The 13968-nt window shown below is 45.1% G+C and overlaps 1 protein-coding gene across 6 annotated transcripts in view; it reads left to right on the top strand.

Moving 5' to 3' along the window:
* Positions 1 to 13968, top strand: part of PTGFRN (prostaglandin F2 receptor inhibitor) — a 102929-nt gene that overhangs the window by 19515 nt on the left and 69446 nt on the right. For all 6 annotated transcript variants that reach the window (XM_082766093.1, XM_082766097.1, XM_082766094.1 and 3 more), the window contains 2 exons: positions 33 to 101; positions 5121 to 5269. In XM_082766093.1, the coding sequence (XP_082622219.1) occupies positions 33 to 101; positions 5121 to 5269 (218 nt within the window). The remainder of the gene's footprint in view (positions 1 to 32; positions 102 to 5120; positions 5270 to 13968) is intronic.

Here is a 13968-nt window from a genome sequence, read left to right as displayed (position 1 = left end):
TGTCTCTCTGTATTACCACATCTTTCTAACAGGAACTCCAGACTGATGTGGAGAAGGGTAGTGGAAAATTGCCTCACGGATGAAATATATGGCAAAAACAGGTATATTTCCAAATTGTTTCAAGGAAATAATTCTTTAAGTTGGTTGTCATTCTGTTGCATGAAATGATCAGACACGGTGTCCAATCAGCTAAGAAGTGCAGGTGTGGAGATGTTCTGTTTTACCTATTTTTTTCTGAAGCAATCCACCTTTGCTGTGTCTGAATTTACAGCGTCTCGCTGTCAGAGCACATATCTCGTCTTCAGTACTGTCACAATGATGGCTTCCAGCACTTTTGGTTTGTAACCACCAAAACTATTTTTATGATGTTCAAAGTACTTCAGAAACAACTGTCTTTATTGCTTAATTATTATGCTCAATTACCACGGCAGTGGGCAGCTTATGAAGATCTGCGATGGTGATGAGAATTCATTTATTCTGACCTCCAACTCTCAGCTACAAATAATTACTTTACCCAGAGAAGGCCTGATGCAATGCAAAACAGCCTCCCTGCACCTAGGATGCCACAGCAGCCCTGAAGAGCCTCTGAGGCTGCGCGTTGCCCACTGGAGAGAGTCCAGGACTGACAGTCCTGGGGTGCTTTGGCTGCACTGTGTGCTGCAGGCAGGCTTTGGGTAGCCACAGAGAGACAGAGAGCTTGGTTTTGAGAGCATGCTTTGGAAGGAGACAACTTTGGAGAACCATGCTGAAGGAAATTGCCACTGCGAGAGCTATTTTACGGACAAATTTATTGCAGGAAACAGATGGGGGGATGTACACAACAGTACTGCAGAATTTTATTTCCCATGTCTGGATTGCTAGGTGTTTCACAGGGCCGTGAGCTCTTTACTGGACTACTCCTTTTGTAGCTGTCTGAGCAGCATCCAAAAGCAATGGGCCTTCCCTCCCAGGGGGATGTCTGCAAATGAGTATTGAGGTTACTTGGGCTGCTTGTGAACCAGACAAAGCCACTGTGTGCAGGGAGCCACAGTGGTGCTGTGGTATTAAAATCAAAGGCGGCTTTCACTTGTTCTCACTCCTGCAAATGGGGCACATCCCAGAGGCGCAGGACAATGTGCTATAGTGGTCTTCAGAGGGGTGAAACTTCGTGGCCAGGAAAGAAGTTTCCACACTGCCTCCCATGTGTGCACTGAGGGTGCCCTGTGTGTTGGGGTACAGTGGGGTGCCTGCAGGGAGATGCATTTCTGTGCCCTGCTGCCCTCAGTCAAAGTGGCAGAAGTGTGCACCCTTTCAAGATGTAAGTACCTTTTTCTTTTTTTTTTTTTCTTTTTTTTTTTTTTGGCAAAGACTGTTTCCTGCCTTGTCCAAGCCTGTTAACAAGGTGCCTGTGACACCTGACAGGGCCTGCCTATGGAGACATGGAAGAAGGAAGAAAACAGCAGAGGGAGAGGGAAGGCAAAACATCATTTTGGAAGCACGAGAACTTCTGAAACATTAATCTGGTGGATAACTCCCTGCCAGCTGAATTTCACTAAACCACTGATCTGAATCATGTCACAGATGGTATCATCTTCCAAAGTGTTAGCAAAACACAGGGCTCAACCTTCAGTGGCCGTGCATCGCTATTTCTGATCCAGCACAACACGCCTGTAAAAGACAGAGCTTGTAATAACTGCAGCTCAGGAAAAAAAAAAATAATAACAGTTTGTGATCTGAATAGCTGGCTTGCAGAAGGAGAATTGCCCATTTTGCTCAGTGCAGCAGTGAAGATGGGCTCATAGGAAAAAGAGCAGCACAAGCTCTGCTAGACTGTGAGATCTGCTTTGATGCCCTTTAATAAGTGTAAAATCCCAACTGGCATTTCTAAGTGGAAGGCAAAGGTGTTAGGCTTGGTGAAATAGGACCAGTCATGACACAGGCAGAAAGAGAGGAGGAAGAGATTGCCTGTCAGCTGGGAGCTTCCATTCCTGTTATTTCACGACTGCAGGAAGAATTTAGGTTTGAAACGTTGTTTTAAATATTAAAACCCGTGCTACCTGCTGTGGAGATGGATAAATGGTCATGCTCCTGAGCTTTTGTGATCTGATAACAGAAGCTATGCCTGTGTTATCTCAACCTGGGGTCTGGCACCTGAATTTCGGTGCATGTCCTGGCCACATCCCACCTTCACGGTGGGAAGTGGCCAGTGCTCCCTACTTGCCTACTCCTGATTTCCACACAGGAGGGTAGCACCCAGGCCCTATGCTGATGTGCCTGGGCAGACAGCCCCTCCGTGGCTCAAGGAGGACATCTGAAGGGGCTGCATCTTCCCACCAGGCACTGAGCTGCTGGGAGAAATGCAGGAGCTGCCCTAAGCACTCCAGCATTATCATGGTGCTACCGAAGGACCTAAGAGGAAATTAAATAGGGCCAGAGCTGCCCTAAGCACTCCAGTATTGTAATGGTGCTACAGAAAGACCTAAGAGGAAATTAATAGGGCCAGAGTAACCAGATTTGAATAGTATGTAGTACAAAAGGCTGAGGAATCTGTCAGCCTGAGGCAAGACCTCTCACAGAAGATGTCAGCCCAGCCAGTTAAAGTCAGGCAGCCTCAGAAGAAGCTGAGTATAATGGCAACCTGCATAATAGGCGCTGCTACCACCTATCACAGTAATGAGATTTCATAAAGAAAAGCCCATCTCAGTGGCTTCCAGGAGGATTTACTGCAGCAGACAGCTGGGCACATGGGCTGATTAAACACAGATGCAATTTTGAACAACTGCAACAGCCTCTCATGTTTTACTGTACCCAGGCAGTTCTAGAGAAAAGAGATGCAACAGACACATTCAATCCTTTTTTAGCTCGTCTGAATGTATATGCGCTGTGAGAAAACTAACCACCGATTCCCTGTAAGGAGGATGGTGCAGCACAGGACCCATAGCAGGACGGTGGCATGTCCTCCGGGTTAGGAGGTGGGAGCTGTCATGTTGCCTTCTCCATCCTGGAGGAGGACCTGGAAGCAGGACTGGGTTCTGAGTCTGTCCTTGTTTGACTTGGCTGGGATGCTTCATGGTCAGCCAGGGCCGCAGGCACAGCCCCATCCATCGCTCCTGGCTATAAATTGGTGAGGCTGCTACACCTTTTCTCCTGCCTCAAAGTGAGTTGCTGCCTGGCTCAGTTAAGGCACTGCCAGCAGGAGCTGTGACTACCTGCACTTGTGATTTTGATCTGCGATTGCCTGGTGACCTGTCCAAAGCACAAAGAGATAACAGGGAAAAGGCTGGGGTAAAATCTCACTGGCACTGAGCTTATAGACAGGATGCTACTTAGACCTCATTTTCCCCCAAGGAAAGGTTTTGTTTGATCTCAAGGTGGGCTGGATCCCACTACCCTTCCTCAAGGCTCCACTGCAGCAAAGCAGTGGCTCTAGCACTAAGCTTTGAAATGCTAAGTGAGCGCAAAGGATCTAAGGACCCACTTCACAGACAGGGCTCATGCAGTGGTGAGATAATCTCAAGAAAGAAGGGAATGGTGCAATTAAGCGAAGGGATGCTAAAGGCAGGGGAGATTTGGGCTTCTTCCCTTATGAGTCTTTGTAATACTGGGGCTGAAGCAAAGCCACGATTCCTTAAATCACCTAACACCTGGAGGGAGGCCTATGGCAGGCTCACAGCACAAAGTGGATGCTTCTGCTACTGGTGTTATTATCATCATCAGTCTTGCTAACCAAGCAATGATAGAAAAACTCATCATCTGAGGAGCTGTGTCCACCCTCCCTTTCTACAAAATATGGCTTTAATTATACTCAAAGGATCTAATGACAAATTAGGGACTAGTCACTGCCTTTTGAAGTCAACAAAAAGGTTCCTGTTGACTGGATTTGGCATTGGCTGAGGACCATAAACTGCAGGAGAATGTTTGGATCTCTGTGAACCTGCACTGGACTCTGTTGAGGGGTGGCTGGTGGTGTCAGAGCCAGCAGAACTGAGCACCCATGGCTGCCAAAATCAGGAGCACGGTTTTATCAAACCGTCCTCTGCTGTCGTGTTCATGTTCACTCCTGGTCTGTAGAGGCATTGCAGGCTGGTCTGCAGCAATCACCACTTACCCACACACCGCCCCATTGCATCCCTGGACTGCTGTTTTCCTAGCTGTAAGGTGGGACCAGATCATCAACTCATCACCAGCTAAGAATCTGACCTTTTTTTTCTCTCTTCCCTTGTTCTAGGAAAAAATGTCAGTCCACGCTAATTTTAAAACTGACAAAGCTATCAAATTAGATTCAATTAGGCTCTTTCCACCCCTTGCACATGCCTGGAAAAAAAAAAAAAAAAAAAAAAAAAGCTCAGTTATTGGAGTTTAGCTGACGATGCTTTTGTGCAAGAAAGGAAAGGCTCCAGCGAGTTTCTCTGTAACTGAAGCCATATGGGATCGAGACTTGTTGGACCAATACTGAAATGTGTCTGTGTCACAGAGCATTTTGATTCCAAGACATACAATGGACTGTTTGCAAAGTCACGTTGCTGGTTAAAACTACATTTTTTTTAATTGACAAATAATTTAGGGACTCAGCTGCTTAGGAGGATATGGTCTAGCTGATTGCTTGGGAAAGTTTTAAAAAACCCAAGCTAGCCTGAGGTTCTCTGTTGACTTGTTTTCATATTACATCTAACAACCACACTGTGGTAAATGTTTGCCAGCCTTTTAGGCAAGTTGCTTAAGGCACGTCAAGAGATAAGGAGAGTTAAAAATGATTTTAACCTCCTAATTTCCCATCCACCCTCTCCAACACATGCATGATTGCTGCACCGAGAAGCAGGTGAGTTGTTAATGCAGATTAAGTTGTCCTTCGAGGAGCTACTGCAATTAATCACCCAGTAACTCCCAAACAAAGAAGTATTGCCATGACACATCAGTGTTTCCAGATTTGGAAAGGACTTGATAAATGCTTAACTGAACTCACGCAGCAAGAGAGCTGTGGTGGAGAGAAAAGCACGCCTCCTCCAGAGGAGGGCATGGATTCAAGGGAAAAATAACTTCCCTGTTCTGCCTGCTTGGTCAGTAACCTGCATGGTCAATAATAGCTTTTATTTTATTATTTATTTATTTTATTTTACTTTACTGTATTTTATTTTATATAGGTGTTTGGCAGAAAAGAAGCAGGTTGGAGGAAGTCAGAGGTGTTTCATCCTCTCAGAGCTTGCTGATGACTGGAGGCTTCTTCACTTCCATGTAGCATCTTCCGCAGCAGCCCGTGACCACTTAAAGTCTCTCTCTATTACAATACAAGGTATTCCCCCTCTTTTTTGGTTCTTGTTCTCCATGTCATATGGATTTGTAATGTTAATGGAAGGTAGCATTTTGTAGTCCTCAAAGAGCTTTGGTAATTCTGGGTTAAGTCTGGCCTGGGGAACTGTATTTTATCACAGAACAGCATTCATGTTATCGGTTATTGTACTGCAAAAGGGCCTAAAAATCTCATTATGATCCCCTCTCCAAAGGGTGTAGTATCAAAAGGCATTAACGAGGCAGGTAAGAGGATACCTGTGGTTATGGTGCCACGTGGCACTGTAAATTGAGGTAACCTGAGCCAGCGTGCACTGGAGAAAGGCAGTCACTGGTGGCAAATCCCTCAGATCACGGCTCAGTGCCTCCAGTGCAAAATCTGAGCCATGTAGAAATGGAGTGGAAACATCATGAGGGACAAGAATGGGAATGACCTTGTAGAATTTGTTGCTAACCAAAACAGGTGAAGTCACCTGCAGTTGTGTGGGAACCTGCCTGCAATGGGGCTAGGTATCAGCTTCCTGGTGTGGATTTTGCATCGTAATTTACCGCTCAGGCAAAAACAAACAAACAAACAAACAAAAAAAACCACCACACAACACAAAACCAAAACAGATAAAATGAAATGAAAAAAACAAATGTTTTTTTGTGTAATGCCTCATAATAAGCTCTCTCTGTTGCGGCAGCAGCTGCAGTTTTTCCTCTCAGATTTCTCTTCTGTTATTACTAAGAAAGAATCAGCAGCTGCTTAGGAAGTAATCCAGAAAGATTCATTGAGAGGCTCTTGGTGATTTTTCAGATACTGATCGGACAGAAGTAACGTCATTGAGGAAGGGATGGGGTCTCCTGTGTTTCACCTGCTCCTCATAAATTAGTGGCTTGTGATAAGATGGTTTTCTACAAGGAAACAACAGGAGGAAGAATTGAGAAATAACAGGCCCAGGTGATGGGAGATGAGTGCATTTTTAATGTCACAGAAGGGGTGTGGGAATTGCTTAGGTTACTTTAATGATCATTTTTGCAGCTCTCTAAAAGCTTGTGTTCCACGACACTGCTTTCCAACTGGCTGTACCTGGAGGGATCACCCAGAAGAGATACAAGAGATACACAGTGTCCTCAAGTAGCATACCTTCAGGACACAACCAAGGTGGGGTTGATTTGGTGCTGTTGTCATGCCCTGTGTTTCACAGCTGGATTGTCATCAGGACAGCCATGTCCACCCATGGCTGGAGGCCAAAACCTGCTGGCTATCCCCCTGCCCTCCTGCCTCTGAACTCCCCCTGATGACACCCCAAGCCCAGCTGGCTCCAGGAATAACGCAGGGAGCTGGGGTGAGGTGGAGCCTCCAAAGGTCTCAAGGCCGTGAATCTTGCTATACAGAGAATGAAATGCAAAAGTTTCCTCCTCCTCGGTCACTTGCAGGTAGGGGAAGAAAACAATTAACCCCAGGTAAAAGCAGTTGGGCCAGTGAAGTCCAATGCTCTCAAATGCTGTCCACTGAAGTACATGAGCTCTCAGGAATGTGGAAGAGATAACTGGAGGCTAATAGAGCCAATTACTTCTATGGAAAAATCCCAGCTCTTTCTCTTTATTGGAGTGGGCTCACGATCATCTATATAAAAGAAAGCTGTGTTCTGAGGACACACGCATTTGCATACGGATGGTGTTCTCTTGCAAATTATTTGAATAAAAATAAAAGAAAAATGAAAACAGGAGTTTTCACTCAAGGGAAAAGTTAATGAACTCACTTCTCTTTCTTTCACTCCCTGATTAAATATTATGTTACCATTTTATCTTTGTGCATGAAGAGTAAAGCCCGATTCTGTATTTTGCCAGCTTCATTCATGAAGCTTTGTATTATTTTTACTGTGCTAGAAAATTAAAAATGACTCTCTCCACATGAGAAGCAGAATGAAGAAGAGAAGAGCAGTAATTCCCAGCAGTGTGGAGGAAGGAGAAAGTGAAAGATGAGACATCTTTTGTTTGTTCGAATAGGCATGAGATGTGCTCCAGCATGTGCTGATGGGAGTATTTCAAGAAGACCAGCTACAGAAGCTCAGCGAGAAATACAAAAGACATTACCTGCTTTGTAAGATATGTATGACCTTCCTTTCTGAAGGTTTTTTTTTTTTTTTTTTTTTTTTTTTTAAACATTCATTGTTTCTGAGATCCCATGGGCTCAGCAGCAAATTGCAGTGATGTTTTAGGTTTGACTGCTTGCTCGTTCTGATTCAGACCCCGTGGATTTTCAGTTTTAGTAGCTAGAGTGGATTTCAGCAGATTTGCAGCTAGATGAGCTGAACATCACTGGACTTGCCTTTCTGCAGCAGGCAGGCGACTCAGCTGAGCCGGTGTTGCTCACATGGTGCACCACATTCTTTTAGGTGGCAGGCTCTTTTTTAGCATTGGCAACACTTAGAGAAAGAAGTCCAGACTCGTATGCCAGAGGTTGGCTCCAGAATTGGCTTGGTATTTTATTATCACATCAGAAGGCTATAGCCATGGATTTGTTGACTGCTGGATATAGGAATTTTGGAAGGAACGGCTGTCTGAGGCGGCACCAGAAAACCAGCTCTGTATGAAAGCAACATGATGGGGAAAGTCTGTTCCTGCTCAATATGGCTGTTTTTCAAATATTTTTGAGAAAGAACATTGTTGCTTACAATCTACAAGTGGATGCAGGATTTTTTAGAGCCTTGATGCCTGAATGGCTTGCAGTCATGTACAGTCATGCAGCTGTTGAGATGTAAGCAGGGGTAACAAGGGATCACAGAAGAGATGTCCACATGCAAACCTTGTAAAACACTTTTCTGGAGGAAAAAAATATAAATTCTTAGTAAGGGTGAATGAAAAGCCAATAAGCAAACATGCAAATCAGAGTGGGAAGAGGAGTTTTACCATTTGGAAGTAAACTCCTCCATCCAGGGATTTCATCTGTGCTACTCCTACTGGCCCATTTCAGTAGGAGCAAGTCTTCTAGCTGCCAATCAACCATTTTCTTTTTGATAATTATTCATATTGCTGTAGAAACGGAAATTATCTCTATTTTCTCACTTCCCAGTTGAAAACTGTAATTGCAGCTGCTCCCTCCCCCTTGTTTTGGAAGTTTTACATGCAGAGAGTCATCAGCCAGGCTTGCCTTAAATCAAATCTTCCCATGCAGCCTGGATGCTAATCTAGCAAGCACAACAGCTGCCTATTCTCAGCAAGGAGAAAAGCAACACATTTCTTCAGCCACTGGCTAGGGAATTCCTGCTCAAAGAAGAGGGCTATGCCTCGTCTGGAGCCTTTATAAAGTTATATGAGGCAGTTTCCTGAGGGCTTTCACAGTTACTGCTAATCATCTTAAACTGAAACAGGGCTTCCAAAAATGGCATGTAAATCCCCGTAACACACCTTCAATTTCCGTCTCCACGGCTACCCAGCTGCCCTCATCCTCTGTGACAGGATCTGGAAACTCTGTGATGCTTCCTTGTGCACTACTTCTACCCAAAAACCTCTCCACGGGCAGATGTCCTGCTCGCTCTTGGCTCCTCGCTCACAGGAGACATCATCTCTGCCATGTGGTGGGTGACAAGCCGAAGGGGAAACCCATGGGACATGTGATTGGCAGGGGACACAGGGATCTCTGCTCTCCCACAAGCAGAGGGGTGATGATTTCCGCAGGGGTATAAGAGAAGAGCCGGAGCCCCCCACACAGGCCTGCCCTGCCTGGCTGTGCTCACTCATCTGCCCAAAGGCTGGGTCTGAAGGTTTCTTCAACACCATGTTAATAGCATTTATTCATGCTGCTTTTACTGAACCTTCTCATTCTGCTCTAAGACATGCAGCTTGTGAATAGCAGCTACTCCCCAGCCAGGGAAGCGGATTTGGGGGGACACGGTATATGCAGCCTTATTGGACATTTTCCAGTGACTTTATATGCAGACACTGCCTTCTCACTGAGAGCCAAATTCTGCCCTCTTCTGAAGTCTCTTGGGTCTAAATTAGTGAGATTTTTATATATCGTGACTTGAATCTCAATGTGTTTCCTTGCTTGCCATCCCTTCGGTCACAGGGTAGGCAAGGAGAATTTGTGCTGCAGTTTACCTTGCGATAAGTGAGCTTTTTTGGTTGTCCCGGTGAACCACATGATCAGCATGCACATTCCCCATGTTGCCAAAGCAGGAGCACTTTCTGCAAGGGACCATTTTCAAGGATGCAGGATTTGCAGAGGCATGGATGTATGGAGCAGCATTCCAGCAGCACGCAGGATCCCCCAGCTGATGCTCATCTGAACATCTGTGGTGAGGTGCATCTTCTCGGGGTAGCTGGCACTTGAGGTTCCTCCCTGAATATTACCCGAAACTCACAGAAGGAGTGCTGGATGCGCTAACGAACCTTTTGTGCTTGTAGATGCCCCCAAAGCACTGCAGGGTCAAGAGCACAAAGCCAGACTAGAATCAACGAGGCCTTATGCAGGCACTCATGAATAACGAGCCAGCTAGTGGATTTGCAGATGGACTATAACAGCTTGTTATCTGATGTCTCTTGGGCTCAAACACTGAGACATCTGCAGTTTTTGACCTGTTTTTTCCCTCTGCTGGCTCAGTACCTAGTTAGCTGGTCATCCAACGTGGAACCAAAACAGAGGGAAGAAGACAGCAAATAGCAGTGAGCAGGAGATGCTGGAATAGTAAGATGCCAAAAGGACTGGAAATACAATAAGAACACAGGTTGCTTTGCTCTCCTATAGCTTTTTGTGCATAAAGCTTTCTAAGTTTGTTTCTGGAATTCTGTTGAAAGCAGAAGTTTCAGCTTGCCAGTTGTCACTGAACTTTTATGTTGGTTTTATTCTGCATGCATTTTACATCTCTAATCACTTCACTCAGCACTGTGAGTTAAAAATGAACCTGAAAATCAGACGTTGGGATTTCACTGGCTTTCCCTGTTTTTTAATACAAAGCTCTCTTCATCTCATCTCCACCCGCCCCACTCCAGGGTGGGAAGAGCCCCCAGAGCACCCTGCTGGGTCATTCTGTGGGCTGTCCTCTGCTCCTTGGGGCACAGCGACCGTGCCAGCTAATAGCGTGCCTCTTCCCTGCTTCCAGGCTCTCATTCCTACAGAGTGCACCCAGATTGTCAGAAGGGGTCATGATCATCAACCCCAGCCTAATCTCCTAATTAACTCCCGCTAATGTAAGTGCACTCAGGAAGATTCTTTTAGCCACTCTGCTCAAGAAATTAGAAGTCCTCTCTTGACAAGATAGCGTTTCTTGCTTCGTGGCTCGGTGTAGTGACAACGCTGTCTTGCTGCATGAGAAGGATTTGCCTCATCCTGTGGTGTTCATTTCTCATCCCTGGATTATAGATTATTTAAAATCAACTCAGGATAATAGGTGACAGCTCAGTGTATGTTATCTGCAGCATTTCAGCCTTGCATAGGCGGAGGCCTCCTGGCTTCTTGCTTCTGTAATTTCTGTGCCTCAGAAAAGTAAAGAAGTACAGAGTGGGGTATGCACCTTGTAGTGACATGTGAGGCTCTGGGACCTCCCTGAGAAACGTGCTTTTGCAGCTTCTGATTTAATTTGCCACATTGCATGGATGTCCTGCTCATTGTAGGCAAGGTTAGAAAAGGATTTAAGCCTGTTTCTGATGTGGAAAGAGAGTAGTCCCACAGGTAGTAACACAAAAAAGAGCTAAGCTCAGACTGACCCCAGGAAAAAAAGCAAAGCAAGCTCCCAAAATGGAGCATAACTGGACTGCATCGAGAGAGTGAATCTGGAGCAGGATGAGAATTGTACCTGCTTGCCTTACAAGCAGAGACTCTCCCCACCTTCCCAACTTCAATTTTGCCTCGGAGGATCCATATGAAAACAAACAAACGCCAACTGAAATGCTTCTATTGTTTTCTTTCTCTGTTTGTAATGAAAGCTGTTCCTTTAAAACAGAGCAATATCCTCCCCTATGATTTTTGCAGTCACAACACAGAAATGGAGAAAACCTGAAAGCACAATTGACTCCTTTTGATTTTTCCTAGACATGCCAGTGGGAAAGAGAACAAAAATCATGCCGAGTAAATCTAGATTTTTAACTGTCTCCAATGATCAACAGAAAACAACCAAATGTGTATTCTGGTTTTATAGTTTGTGTTTAAGCTGATCAGCAGATCTTCAATTTGATATTCAGTCATCATTACATAAAAATATCTTTTAGATCATTTCTTTATTAATTAATCACTTCTACAGAGTTTAGACAGCAAGTTTTTGGGTGATAATTTAGTCACATACTGCCTTGGCAGGCAGATTCTGTTCACAAATTCTTTGGTTGGTGATGCTCAGCTTGGTACTGGAGGTCAAATCCCCTTTGTACTGAACTTGACAAGAAAATGTCCAATAGTATGAGCAGGGTGTTGATTTTATCTGTACTGTATGTGCCATGGCAGGAGCTGCCATAACATCTAATGCCAAACCCTTCACACCCATATACTGCTCTGAAAGTACAGCTCCTCGTATCGGGTACCGAGCAGTCACAATTCTGAGCAAAAATCAAGGGAGGGGCTGCAGTCCTGCTACTGGAGATGTAAAAGAGAGGCATCAAGGAGAAAGATGTCTCGTTTATTGCCTAGCAGGTTGGATTACTCTTCTGTGTGTGGTTTGCTTGTGAGGCACCAGTGACATGGGTGTGCAAGCTGCAGCCACTCACAGGTCTCTGCAACCTGCCTGCTTCCTGGTTATTATCTTCCTCCTAGACCATCATAAACATTTCTGCAGGCAAGCATCTAAGGTCATGCTGCTAAATCTGTATGCGTGCACCGAAATATCATGATACATGGTTTTCTCCTCATGTGTTTAATGCTGAAAAATTCCATCAAATTCAACAAGAGCTCAGCATGTAATATAAAGCAGCTGTTTATGAGTGCTCAAGTACAGAATTAAGAACCAAACGTCAGACAGCCAGATTTGAAAAATGTAGTCAGCCTGTAACTGATGTGCCCTGCTGAAAGGAGTCTAGTCTAAAAATGCTCACGAAGTGTGATAGTTTATGATGTAAAGGAACCTGTAGCTAGCAGTGTGTGCTTCCTACTTGTTCTGGGTTTCATTATGCCTTCCTGCCTCACAGAACAGCTGTAACATTAAACCCATTGAAATTTGTAAAGTGCTTAGAGATCCGCTGAAGGGAGGCAGGAGGGAAGTAAAAGGTACTCAATTTTCATTGCTATTTTATCAGGCAAGATAGTTTCCAGAATGTCTTCATAATAAATAAGAATAAATAGCTGCAAACGTAGAATCTATCCTGCGCTCGCTAATAGGTGAATAAGGAGAAGGCGAGTGCAGATTTGAAGATTTGAATTCATATTTCATACCTTTCTTGGGACCATGGCTTGAAGCACCATGGTGCACTTCACTTCTGCTAACATTTGAATAACAGTGGCAAACAGTTTGTTTGACCATTTTCTCCTGTCAAATTTCAACTAGATTTTCAAATAAATCATTCACCAATATTTTTTCCTCATGACTTGGTTACCTCAATAGCCATCTGAACAATATTCATCAAATAAATTACCCGCTTTTTTTTTCCGTCAATCTGCAAATAATTTATTCACAAATACTTTTTACAGAAGGCAGCCAGCTCTAGCCAGGACAAATCAAGGTAATTTCCTGCCCTTTTGATCAAATGCCAGTAGGACTTTATCTTGGACAGCTCAATAGAGACAGGTTTTAATGCATAATACATAATGGGTAAGCTGAGTTTTTCACAGTTCTTTGTGAGCTCTCTGCTGTTGCCCATATTTCTGTTCAGCTACCGAGAGAGGAATGACAGGGGGCATGTATTTTATATCCAGGTACGTTTGGAAGCATTTCACCAAACTGACTGTGCATCTTAGAGGCTGTCGGGCTCATGCCAGCTACAGCTGTGCTGGGGCAGCTCCTTGGCTGGTTAGTAGGGCAAGGCGAGATTGAACAGGAGCTGAGGATGAATATTGTGCCCGCTCCAAAATCCAAAGCGAACCTCAAAGCAGAAGGAAATCGAGACTTTGGCCAGCACACTGGGATAATGTCCCTAGCTCTTGAGAAAAGGATCTTTAATGAGTACCCACGGCACCAGACGGCACATCTAGGTGTAGGTGTCTGCAGGACAGCTTTGCGCTGTGGTTCCCTTTGCCCAGGGCAGTTTGGGAGCTGCTGACGGTCTCCTTCCTGCCCTTAGTGTCTGCCCTGTTGCTGACAGAGCAGATGAGCATGGACTTACCTGTCTGCCTAGCCCTCTCTTTGTTGTGGAGAGCTTATGGCTGCCACACACCAGCAGCAAGGGCCCTCACTTACAGCAGGCAGTGGCACCAAAATATTGTTCCAGTGCTTAGGGTTCGCAGCCAGCGATCTGCGCTGCATGGGAGCTGTGCTTCTGCAGCCCCTGCCCCTGAACAGGGTGCTGGGTCCTTGCCTGGCTGGGCCCTTCCACTGCCAAAGATGCATAGGACTTCTGAACGCTGCACTCTGTGCTCCCAGTGGGCACTCGGCTCACATTTGTTCTCTGCTGCTCAGGCAACAAGGTGGGGAGCGCAGCAGCTTGTTTGTCAAGAGGGAAACTGCAAAGCCTGGCAAGTAAGTGTTGGAGGAGTGGTGCGAGTAGAGAGGGTTTGCATGTGGCTTTCTTGAGGATCAGTGTGTGTTCATGTTTATGCACGTGTGCGTGCATGTTGTTGAATATAACCCTTCAATG

This window comes from Aythya marila (genome assembly GCF_965140915.1).
Source record: "Aythya marila genome assembly, chromosome: 1".
NCBI lineage: Eukaryota > Metazoa > Chordata > Aves > Anseriformes > Anatidae > Aythya > Aythya marila.
This window is presented reverse-complemented; position numbering and strand designations above follow the sequence as displayed.